General features: G+C 58.3%; 1 protein-coding gene across 1 annotated transcript; it reads right to left on the bottom strand.

The window, feature by feature from the left end:
• Window positions 1–6,138: 6,138 nt before the first annotated feature.
• BARHL2 (BarH like homeobox 2) lies at window positions 6,139–10,089 on the bottom strand. Its single transcript, XM_032118652.1, has 3 exons — window positions 9,228–10,089; window positions 7,623–7,848; window positions 6,139–7,110 (listed from the first exon to the last, which is right to left on the bottom strand). The coding sequence occupies exons 1-3, from the start codon at window positions 9,805–9,807 to the stop codon at window positions 6,798–6,800; spliced, it is 1,119 nt and encodes a 372-aa protein (XP_031974543.1). The 5' UTR covers window positions 9,808–10,089; the 3' UTR covers window positions 6,139–6,797.
• Window positions 10,090–12,161: the final 2,072 nt, after the last annotated feature.

The following is a 12,161-nucleotide window of genomic DNA, read 5'->3' as shown; positions in this document are numbered from 1 at the left end:
CAGAATCTGGGGACAAGGTCTGGGGAGGGAGTTGCAGGAGAAGTGCCGGCTGAGAAACTCTTTGAGCTGTGGGCTGCATCCTTCCAGAGGGGAAGGCATACCAGAAGCTGCACCTCTACCATACGTATTCAAACAGTGAGATGAAGCTGCTCACTGAAACAGATAACCCACTAAGCACAGGATTTGCCAGACTGTTCTCAGTGGTGGCATCCTGAGGCTGGTCACCTGGGAAATCCTCTTTTTAAGGACATTATCCTGAGGGACCAGCTCCAGTTCCTTTTTCTCACTCCATATTCATCAAGAGCAGAGCAGCTGAACAATTGAACCAAATTCTGGTGATAGGTGTTCTACCCTAATCACATGTGAAACGACTCATTAGATGTTGGCTAAGCTGCCCACCCTAGATGTACCCACACGAATCTGTGCAAATTCAGAGGCAGATGTTGTCCTGCATGTTTTTAGAATGACACCACCCATGAGGACACCTGTGCTTGGTATGGAGGGAAGTGAGGGGTATTTGCACATGCATGTCAAGCTGGAGAAAAGGCCACTTGAATTTACATGGGGGTGTAACAGTGTACAAATCCCTGCATGCCTGCTTCAAGGTTTAGGAGAGAGATACATGTCAAACAGCTGGAAATCTACCTAGAAACCATGTGTGCACAGCCTTATTCTAGGTATCTCTGTCTCATATTTTACATAGATGATGTATATACCACGCCACCACAGAGAAACGCCCACTTCATGTATACTGCAGAAAGGAAGAATGAAAAAGAAAATATTACTCTCATTCTGCACATCTTCTTCACTGTCTAGATCCACTAGTTGTATTTTTGTTTGCTTTCTGAAATAGCAGAAAATTAGGAGGGAGTTTGTGACAAAAAGCTAAATAAATATTTAATGTATCAGCACCTGTCATATAGTTTTTGTGCACCACCACTATCGATTTCTTGGTAGTTCTCCTTCCCTACCCAACTTCATTAAAGAATAAAAGTAAAGTAATAAGTCATTTCACACTCTGTCTGACCATTATACGATAATAGCAAGATTTCATGCAAGGGTACAACATTATGCCCATCTGCAATCACAGTCTCTTTGCAAAAATCTCAATTCACACTTCACATGCAGCTAACCTTGTTACCATTCCCTTCCTAAACCCATCAGTCTTGCAGCTGCACGTCTTCACAGCCCAACATCTTAAAATTCATCACTTTGACACCCTCGCATCCCTACAGGTCAAACTAAAGACACCAACCAAGAATAATTAAGGGGTACCCCAGATGTTTAGTTTACTTCTAGCCAACCTTTCCCAGAACTGGGTGCAGTTCTCTGTTCATATGCTAAAGATCCATGGACAGTGCTTGTTTTAAGGGAACAAGATCTCCAACAAATTTCAGAGCTCTCTCCCCCTCTATTCTTTTTTTTAATTCTTTTCTTTTTTTTTTTTTACAAGTATAGCTCTTTGTAGTTGGAATTTGAACAAGAAGTGTGATAATGAGTAGGTTCAGGGAAGGAAAGGTGTTATCTCATTAAGGTAATTACTAAGACATCCCCACCATTACCTCGGTTTGAAAATGTGGCAATTAAAGCGCCCTACATGGGCTCTCAGAGACGAGGGAACCAGACAGTCTCGGACAACTTTGGTGTGCCCGGGCCGGAAGGGAGGGGAGCGCCGGTCCCGCGGGCCAGGGCCCGGTGCAGCGGGGCGGACGCCGGGAGCCGCCGCGACGGCGACCTGCGGCTGTGCCCCGGGCTGAGCGCGGCTCCCGCCGGGGAGGGCGCGGCGGGGGAGCCCCGGGGGTCCCGTCGCGCCCCGCATCCATCGCTGCCAGCGCAAAGTGCCTCGCTTGGGTTCCTTTGAAATCCGCAAATTTTAAGGACCGGCGTTTGTGCGCTTCCATTAATAGAAGCGACTTGTGAAAAATAGGGCATATGAATATGGAAAGGCAGTTTTAATGCGATGGGCGCTTGGCTGGACCTGCTCTCCGGCTGGAAACACGCAGAGACAGGCACAGGCTCCGGCTGCCCCACGGCCCTTGAACGGCTGCAGCAGCCCAAGGGAGGAATGAAGTTCAGGGCTTTCATGAAACAGGGGCACGGGGGAGCTGCGCCTTCGGGGGTCTCCCGTCCGCCCACCCCCGCTCACCCCCGGTGAGTCTCCGTCCCCATCAGTTGTGCCCTCCAGGGATCGCGGAGGTCATTTCGATGCTCTCCCCGAAATAGAGCAGGCTGTTGCTCCCACGGGACGAGGGCACAGGGCCGCCTCGGTAGGCCAGGTTTCCTGTACCCCCGTTTTCTCGCAAACGAGCTCCCAGATAAACCGGCTGCTCGGGAAGAAACCCGGTGGTATCACCGGCGGGAAATGTGAGCTCAGCAGCAAGACAGAACAGAGGAGGGGGGAAATGTGTAATTCCAACCTGAAACGGTTATTCACCGGCCGTGCTCGCCACCTCTGGCCTGGGAATATTTCTTACATTATGAAGGCTTTTGCTCTTTCCATAGGTGAGTTCAGCCTAGCTGCACTCACTCTATGCCCTGGACTTGAGCCGAGGTTTCCGAGGGCTGCAGTAAGGACTTTGGGTGACTTACAACGCATTTGCACAGAAACGTGGGGTGAATTTGGAGGAAGGCAAACTCTGGAAAGGCAGAAAATAACAAAAGTTAAAAATCCACCCTCACAAGAAACACTAAAACCTTCAGGAGCAATAGCCGAGCCCCGGAGTGCCTATACAGCGTTACATGCGGGCGGTGTGTTAAACGCAACCGGAGTAACCGGCACAGCAGAGAATTCCGCTCGGTGCTGCTGACTAGTTCCCAGCGGCTGAGCCGGATTCACTTGTCCGGCTAGGAAAGAGGATTAAGCTCCGGAGCATCCCTCGGAGTGTCGCAGGCAGTGCTCGTCCCCGTACCCCAGCCCAGTGGAGTCGCCCTTCTCGCTTTCTGCTCTAACGATGGCCAAGATAATCCCCCGAGAGGGTAAAGTAATTAAACATGATCCTGCTGCTGCATCCCGCAAGAGAGCCCACCAGCCAGGGGCAGCGGTGCAGCCTACCCACTGCTCTGCTGCCGGGAGGGCCGAGCCTAGAACCGGAGCTCAACGAGCCACTGAAACCTGTCTGAGCATAGCAGAGGTTCCTCGAATGAGCCTCCCGTGCCCTGCCCACCTGCAAAACACATAGCACGGCCCAGAAGAAACAAACGAAAGGGGAACCGGGCAGAGGGCGTCGAAAGGGTCTTCTGGGTCCCACGGCTGACATGCCGGTGTAAATCCGGAGCGACACGACACGGGAGAAGGGGAGCTGCCCTGTCCCGTTTTTAACCCCGGCTGCCGGTACGCGGGCAGCCCTCAAACACTCCGCACAAAGCCTTCGGGACTCAGCCCGCGCTCAGGGCCGAAGGGCCAGGCCCGGGCTAGGACAGGGGCTCTCTCCCAGGGGCAGAGTGGCGGGGAGGCGAACCAGGAAGCGCTTCGGCAGCAGGAGACAGTGCCAGCCTCCTCCATCTTCACTATCGCCCTTCGGCAAGCGCCGGAGAAGGCGGCTGCGGGGTCCTGGAGGACGGGAGACTCCCGTGCCGCCCGACGTCCCAAGGCCGTGCGCTCCCGCGGGGCGGGACGCTGGGCGCCGGCCGGCCCGTCCGCACCTCCCGGAGCTGTCCGTGGTGCTGAGGGCGGGCGGGGCCGCAGCCGCCCGGCGCGGCGGGTCTCCCCGCGGCTGGAGCCGCCCCGCTCCTTGCGGGCCACTGTCCCGCACGGGGAGAGCACTCACTCCCGGCCACCCCGCGGGCTGCCGCGGTCCCTCGCGTCCAGACAGCTCTGCTACAGCCTCACGGATTGTTTCCATGCTCAGCGCACCAGCAGCCAGGTCTTTTCCAGCGGGTGCGGGTATTCCCCGCTGTTTAAGGCTGACAGAGCCCGTCCTGTTCGTCTGGCAGTAGAAGAATTTGGTTGTTTGTTCACAACCACTTCCAGGGCCGAGAGCAGGTCCTGGCCCAGGCAAGGGCAAAGGCTGGAGAGGGACCAGGACTGCGGCAATTCAGTAGCTCGGCACCACTTCTGAGGCGGCCACGGCGAAAGCAGCTGTCCGGGAAGGGAAAGGGGAGAAACCCGACCGGCGCGGCCGCGAAGGCAGAGCGGCCAACGGCGCCGAGCTGCGAGCGGTGCCTGCCCCGCGCCGTGCCGTTCACCGCGCTGCACCAGGCGGCGGGAGACGGCCCCATGCATCCCGGCCCGGCGCCCGGCTCTTTGTCCTTCCTCAGCGCGCTGTAATGCGGGCCCGCGTGCCGGAGCTTTTAAAGAAGCAACGAAGCCTGTTCCTACAAGGTTGCAGCCGGGCGACCCGGCCGCGCAATTTCGGGGCAGCCTGACCTTGGGTCGGCTCTATACCGGAGCGAACGGAGACCGGGACAAACGAAGAGCTTACGTTTCCAGCCCTACTTCCCACGTGGGGAAAGGAAGAGTGAAAGAGAGCGATTCTTGCTCCAAACCTCCTCCCGTTCACACGCACTTTTCAGTTGGGTCTAGAAATACGTTTTAGTGGAGGTAGCGGTTCCTCGCCCCCCTCCTCCGGCAGCCCCTGGTTTAAACACCATCCGACACGGCACCGGCAGCCCCCAGCCCCGCCTCACTCCTCTCTCTCTCGCGTCTGCTGCCATTCCCAAAGCCCCGATGGGCACCCCGCGGCAGGCCCTGCTCGTGAGGGGGCCACTCATCTATTTTGCATGAACTTTCCTTCCTTGTTCTCTCTACTTTTCACCGAGTTTATGCAGTCAACACCGACCCATCGAGAACAACGAGCTGGGACTAGCTTTTCCAGCTAGGTCTCTCCTCCTTTCGGAAAGATTTGTTGCTTAGACTAAGGAAAAGGCCCTAGCGAGTCCAGATTTCCTACCTCCTTCCCTAGCCCGCATCAGATGGGTTTCCCGGGAAAATCTCGGTGGCGATGCGGGGCGGACGGACTGCTCTGGCCACTGAGGGACCTGCTTCCGGTTCGTTCCTGTGGGGGGTATTTGGGGACCACGGCGAAGGCGCGGGGAATACTCAGCAGCCGCCGCAACACGGGCAAAAACCGGAGTGGGCGTTCCCGACCCGCTCCCCTTTTGTTAGATCAAGGCAAAGGTCAATATGGTTTTAACGCGAATTTATTAGCACAGAAATCAGCAAGCCGCTCGCTAATTAGCAAAGCCCAAATAAACGTGCCCGGAGGCTTCTCTTTTCCTTTTTTCGGTTTTTTGTTTTTTTTTTTTTTTCCTTCTATCTTAATAAAAAGGGGACCCACGAGCAAAAATAGAAGGAAAAAAAAAAAAAGAGAGAAGCGCCAAACCCTCAGAGGAGAGGATAATATGGGACTTTATGAATGTTTTATAGGTAATTGCTGTATAACTTTCTAATTTCGCAGGGGGGTGTTCACCTCCAAAGGCTGGGGACAGAGCCGTCCCCCGAGTCCAGTGGAGGGTCACAGCCCCCAGTCCCTGCTCGCGCCCCCTCTGCCCCCGCGGGACGGCCGGGCGGCCCACGCCGGCATGGGGAAGGGAGGCGCTCGGCAGGGAAGCTGCCTGCCAGGGGAAGGGGGGGGCGGAGGGGGGAACGGGCACACACAGCTATAAAGTTCAAAGGCCGGCGGGGCTCGAGAGCTCCGTGTCCGCCGGGACCCCTCCGCCCTCCCTGCCTGTTTCCCCTCGTTACTCACCCCGACCGCCGGCGCTCGCTGCCTGTCCCAGCTCCGTGCAGAGACAGCTGCCGGGCCGGGGCCACATCCCCAAACCCTGCACGGCCCCGTCGCACCCGTCCCAAGGGGCCAGAACTTCTACCCGCTGCCGCCCTGCCCAGGTGCTTAAAATAACAGCAAGGGGCTCGACACCTGCGGGGGATTTGATTTTCCTTTAAAATACAGATAGGGAAAAACAGCGCCTGTAAAGAAACAACGAGCCTAAAATTCAAAATATATTCAATATAATATTCAAAATAAAAAAGTGGCATCTGCCTTTTCTAATCCGAATTTCTTGAGTTCTCGTCACGGGGAAATTAGCTACCTTGAATTTTCGCGTTTGTTAAAAAAAGATAAAGTTTATTTCTTTTCTTTTCTTTTTTGTTCGTTTTTTCCCTGTGATTTTTCAGTCACAAAAAAAAAAAAAAATCTATATTTTGTCATCTAAGCATTTATTTTACTGAATCCAAAAAGACATGAAAAGGGATAGAGAAGAACCACGTTCGTTCGTTTTAAACTAACGTATAGAAGTGAAATTTTTTTCTCCTTTTTTGGACGACATATAATAAATATGATATAGCACTCAGCACTCGGTCTGTACAATTCTGTTCGCATTAGGGAGCATGCCACTTTTCAATAAGAAAAAAAAAAAGGTAATGACAAAAATCAGTGCAAAGTTCTCCGTTCCCCCGGTCTTCTCCGCCGGTTGGGGGTCGAGGCGCTCTCATTCCCTCTGTCCTCCGCAGCCGTTAGTCTCTCCGGCGGGCTCCGGCTCCCTCTCCCTCTCCTCCTCCTCCACCCCCTCCGTAACACTCTCTCCCAGCTCCAAGTCCTGCCTCGCAGTAGCCGAGGTCGGCGGGTCGCCCCGCGGCTCTGCCCGCCTTCCCCCGCGTGTGGTCGTTTCACTTACAGGCTTGGCTCTGGGTTCACGGTTCAAGAGTCCCTGCTCTGACTGATCGCCTCCCTCGGTGGCCGGTGACTGCCTGCAGAAGCTCCTGCCCCTCGGCTTCCCCTCGCTTCCTCCTCTGCGGTGCTGGGGCTTTTTTGGGGACGGGGAGGGGAAGGGCTCGTTGCGGGGACCGCGGTGCCGTTTCACCGGGGGTGCGGGGTGCCGGGCATGGGGTTGGCCAGGGGGTTGAGGGCCGGCTGCCCGCCGGGCCCCAGCCCGTGGATCAGCACCCGCGGCACCAGTGGCCGCTGGAGCTGGGGGTGCGGCGCGGGGGGAGTCCGATACATGCTGCTGTACATGGCTGCGGCCGCTGCGGCCGCCGTCGTGCTGTCCATGCTGCCCAGCAAGCTGGGGTGATAGAAATAGGGCGAGGGGAACATCCGCTGCAGCGCTGAGTAGTTCCCGGCCTCGGCCAGCAGCTCCAGGCCCACCGCCGTCTGTCGCTTCCACTTCGTCCTGCCGGGGGGAGCAAGAGGCGGCTGCAGGGCGGGCGCCGCGATGGGGCACCCAGGCCGCTTTCGCGGGGTCCCGCGGGCGGCGACCCCCATCCCCTGCGCGGCCCCGCGCCACCGTGGCCCCGACGGGGCGCACTGGCCCCATGGACCCGCACACGATGCGATCCTCCCGGCTCTGCCCGGTTTCCCCTCTGAGCCCCCCACCCCCCGACACATGCATACGGCGACTCCGGCCAAATTAATAACCGCGGTACACGGTTAGATCGCAACGCACTGACACTAATGGTTTGCGACAGAATTAGGGTGGCTGCAACCGTATGTAATGAGACAGAAAATTACGGCAGCGTTGACAGGGGCCGGACCTCCCAGCCCACCGCCGGGGAGGGCGCGGGGCAGCAGTCGGGAGCTCCCCGCACCACCCCGGGCTCCCACGGGCAGGAACCCAGCGGCGCAAGCCCGCCCCCGGCTCTCCGGGGAGACCCTGGGCCACCGCCCTGCCGGGGCCCGCCTTACCTCCGGTTCTGGTACCAGGTTTTGACCTGCGTGTCGGTGAGATTGAGGGCGGCGGCCAAGTCCATGCGGTCCTGCACGCTCAGGTACTTCTGCCGCTCGAAGCTGCGCTCCAGCTGGTTGAGCTGATGGTCGGAAAAGGCCGTCCGTGCCTTTCGAGGCTTCTTGGCCCGCACCGGCGGGCTGTCCCGGCTGCTGCTGATCTCCCGATCGCCCTCCTCCTTTGTCCCTGCGAGTGAGCCGAAGAGCGGTGAGGGCCGGCGGGACACCGGCTCGGCCCGCGCCCCGCCCCGCCGTGGTTACCGGGCCCCACCGCCCCCTCCCCGGGGGCCTCTCCGGGGCACGGGGGGAACGGTCAAGTATGGCGGGGGGTGGTGGCGGCGAGCCCGTCCGGGGAACAGCGGGATTCCCACTCTCCGTTTCCCAACTACAGGGCTTTCGTTATTTTCTCGCCCTCTCCCCCCGGCCCGAAACGCAGGGAAATCGATCTGTCAATCCGGCTCCACTCGGGCCGCAGTTTGTGGCGCTCCTTGATCTTCCCCGCAGGAAGAACAATAATCTCCCTAATTGACCCACTGGGGAGGTTGGTGCACACAAAAATGGCCAGACCAGACTGTACATCTGGTTTGGGCACTCGTATGCAAATGGTAAAAGAGCAAAATGAGCTGCACTCGCAGGCACCGCGCCGCTCTGAGCCCGGCGAAAATAGCTCAGTTGGGCAAAATTAGGAAATTTTGTCCCTTTGCCTGCCGGCTGCAGCGGGCTGCCTGTGGGGAGGACAGCTCCTCCGACACGGCAGGAAAATACCCCCTCTCCCTGCTTGCCCTTCCTCACTCTTTTCCTCCTTTCCCCTTCCCACGCACACATAGCTCTTTTCACTTCCGAACCCCTCACGGCGGGGGCTTCCCCATCAGCACGAAATGCCTAATTGAAAAAAAAAAAAATTGAAGATGGAGAAATAAACCTTCTATCCCGGCGCAGGGAAAACGCGAGGCTTTTGCCAAACGCACAAAGCCCTTACATCTCCGACGCCGAGCGCCGGCCGAGTTGTTGTTGTTGTTGTTATTATTATTATTTTATTTTTAATTAAAAGTTGGGTGGGTTGGTTTTTTTAATTTTTCGTTTATTTGGTATTGATGATTGCTAGGGAAGTAGAATTTTTTATCTTAATTTTAGATCGAATGAGCAAAAATGAAAAGGCTGAATGCACTAAGTGCAGCTGAGCCACCGGTTCTTAGAAAGCCAGAGAATCATTTATGTGCATTTGCATTAAAAATAAATACAGTCTGATTTCCCATGCGATCCCATTGCTCGGGCTATTTCCTTAAAAATGGGGAAGCCAAATTTAAAAAAAAAAAAAAAAGAGGAGGAAAGGCTAACAGATAATAAAATAAATAAATTTAAAAAAAAAAAAGGCGATTTGATTTAATTTCATTTTCTACCGACCTTATCCCCGCGGTAGCGAGGATCACCGAGCGGCTCCGGCAGAGAGAGCGCTCCTACCGCAGATTTTCTCCCCGATTTTCGTTTCACCAATGCGGCCGAGCAGCGCGGCCCCGGTTGTACCGGCGGCCGAGCCGGTGCGGAGCTGGGCCGGGCCGTACTCACCGTGGCATTTGATGTCGCCCTGCGTGTCGTCGCGCTTGTCGAGCTTGGCTTTACCGTCCTCCTGCTCGAGTTTGGGCCTGAAGCTCTCCGGGGCCGCGCTGCCCTCCTGCTTGGGAGTGTGATGGGGAGAGGGGACGCTGGTACTGTAAGGTGCACACGCCGCTAGCGGTTTGCTGTCGCCCAAAATGTCCTTAATTAAAAAAGAAGAGGTGGAAGTCCTGGGGCCGGAGCTGGCCGAGCCCAGCTGGGGCGGCGGTGGCTGCGGGGGCGACGGCTGCAAACTCGGCGGCGGCGGCGGCGGGTGCGGGCCGAGGTGGAGGTGGTGCGGCGGCGGCGGGAGGCTTTCCGCCACCCCCAGGTGCGGCTCGGGGTGCTCCATGCTCACCGAGATGGGCGATGAGGGCGCCGTCCCCACCGTGTCGATTTCCGAGCAGGGGGACGGCGTGGCCTGGCTCCTAAAATCCGCCGACCGGCCGTCGCCGTGGGGGCGAAAATCTCCGTTCATTACTCCGGGGCTGCCGGTGCTGCCACCCGACAGGATCGTATCTATCCCGAAGCTGGACCCGCTCGGCCCCTCCATGGCGGACCGCTCAGCGCCGCGTCCGCATCCCCGTGGGCGGCCGCGGGGGTCTCTCACCGGGAGTGGAGGAGAAGGGATGGGGGGGCGGAACTGGGTTACCCCAACCCGCGCACCGGCGGCGCGGTCGACACTAACTCGGGGCCCCCGCCGAGCCCCACATCGCCGCCGGGCCGGTTCGCCGCTAACCAACTTTGTTGCGGGAAGTTGCGGGCGCGGAGCGGGGCGGACACCGGCCACTGCGGCGCGCCCGCCCGTGCCCACCGAGCTCCTCTCGGCGGCGGCGACTCCCCCCGTGACGTCACAGCCGCCGCGTCCACCCCGCCGTTTATTATAAACCCGGGCTTTTGCCGCCGCCGCTGCCCGCCCCCATTGGCGGAGGGCCGAGAGGGGGCTGACGCAGCGCGGGCCGTAGCCAATCGCGGGCGGTGGCGGGGACGGACGCGGGAGGGGGGCGCGCCCCCGCTCCCTCCCAGGCCCGTCCCCGCCGCCGCCGCCCCGTCGGGCCTCGATTCCCCGGTCGCCGGATCGGATCCCCCGGAGAGTATCGTCCGGTGTTCCCGGTACGGTTCCCCGGCTGAATGTCAGAATAATGAGAAATGCCAGCGACGTATTAATCCTGATGAAGCGGCGTGTCAAGCTAATTAGAAGAGTAATTATAAGGGTGATAATTAATGATTTAGAGTTCTCCGAGTTGTATTTTAGTAGTAATTACAATTTCCATGGTCCTATGAAGCGCAGCCCGGCATCCCCCCTCCCGGCCTGCAGTAGCCCCTAGACCCGACTCGCCCCAAAAATATCATCCGCGACGGCAGACCTCGGGGGCTCTGGGGAACGGGACACAGCAGTGGGAGCGCAGGGAATGATTAGGGCAGGATGACTGCAAGACGGATTTTTGCGGGGCTGGTGTTCAGCGACGGCACTAGGTACTGCGTTAGGTGTGGGGCCGCTGGCATCCCTGCTCCGCAAGACGGCTGTCCCGGTGATGGGAATCCACCGTCAGACTGGAGCAAGGAGCGGGGATGGAGGACACGAAGGTCCCTTCTAAAGCCGCTCATCGTCCTGCCTGCCCCGTAACCGGGAGTGCCCCGTCCGGCCCTGCACAGTGCTGCTGTGGGGGTGTGGTGGCAGCGCGGGTGCGCCTCCACCACGCTTCCCACCGCGTTTTGTTTCCCGAGTAAACCGTCCTGCTCAGAGGTACGGAAGGGTGCGGGGAGCGCACGGGAAGCACAAAGGACGCGCGGGACCGTGTTCAGCCAGTAACTCGTTGCTGAAGATCGGATCCGACGTGAGACGACGCAGCCCCGGGACAGCGGCGCGGGATGAGAAGCTGCACCCCGACATGAGAGATGCGGATGTGCAGAGTGCCGCGGCCCTCGGCTCCGCTTCCGACAGCTTGGGGCCGGCCTTCCCTCGCGAGGAGCGGGGCGAGGAGTTTCTGTGTCCTTGCTGGTAAAAATCGAGGTGCTTCCTTGGGATTCACCGTTCACCGGTGCCGTACCCGAAGATCACCGGCCCTCTCTGGGTACCGCGGCGGGAGCTGGTCCCGGCCTCACTGCCGCACTTCGGAGAAGGTTTTTCGACGCCAGGGAAGCCGGCCCACGGGTAGCCCGTTGCCACCAAGCATCTCCCGCTCCATCCCAAGGGGCACACATCGCCGTCCGCCGCCCCACGGGCAGGCGGAGGCAGCTAGTTGTACGGTTTGCCGCCGGGCTTTAGGCACCGGTGCTGCGCCCGGAGGGCGGTGAGGGAGCAGAGGCGGCGGGCCCGAAAGAGGTGCAGGGCCGTCCTTGTCCGCTGGGCGGCGGTGGCGGCCGCCCCCGTTGTCCCCGACGGGCGCCCAGCGCGGACGGGGCCGGAGGCAACGTGGGCGCCGCAGCCCCGGTGCGAGCAGAGTTGGCAGCATGGCGGGGTGACCTCCTGTCAGCACGTTCCTACAGATCGGGGCATTTGAAGGAAGAAGAAGAAAAAAAGGGGACAGAAGAAGAGGGGAAACTGAGGAGTAAACTGAAAAAACAGGAGAAAGGGAAAATATCTGCAAGTGCACAGGAAGGTTTCCTGCAGCAGGGAAGCAGCCCGCGGCACCCGTATTTATCTTGCTGTCTTGTTTTGAAATTTACCAAAACTATGTCCTAATTATCCCTGGGGGAATGCGGGATGCCGGGTAATATGTTACACTAGCATAATCCTTTAATTCACAATACATTTCCCCGTCCCGGAATCGGGATTTAGGGCTTAAAGTCATGTTCCTGAAGAGTGAACACCTTTCATTTCCTTCCTCTTATTTTTTAATCCTCGACTCCATTGTTCAGAAATATTTAGGCGAAAGCAGCGGCGAGTCCCGCCCTGGCCGGGGC

Source organism: Corvus moneduloides, chromosome 9 (genome assembly GCF_009650955.1).
Source record: "Corvus moneduloides isolate bCorMon1 chromosome 9, bCorMon1.pri, whole genome shotgun sequence".
Classification (NCBI taxonomy): domain Eukaryota; kingdom Metazoa; phylum Chordata; class Aves; order Passeriformes; family Corvidae; genus Corvus; species Corvus moneduloides.
The sequence above is the reverse complement of the archived record's forward strand: the minus strand, read 5'-3'. Positions and strand labels throughout refer to the sequence as shown.

What these genes read in the sequence shown, in the direction of transcription:
- BARHL2 (XM_032118652.1), bottom strand. Translation starts at nt 9,807, where the DNA reads ATGGAGGGGCCGAGCGGGTCCAGCTTCGGGATAGATACGATCCTGTCG. An exon ending in GGGCGACATCAAATGCCACG is followed by an intron (nt 7,849 to 9,227) that starts GTGAGTACGGCC and finishes GCTCACTCGCAG; the next exon opens with GGACAAAGGAGGAGGGCGAT. An exon ending in ACCTGGTACCAGAACCGGAG is followed by an intron (nt 7,111 to 7,622) that starts GTAAGGCGGGCC and finishes TCCCCCCGGCAG; the next exon opens with GACGAAGTGGAAGCGACAGA.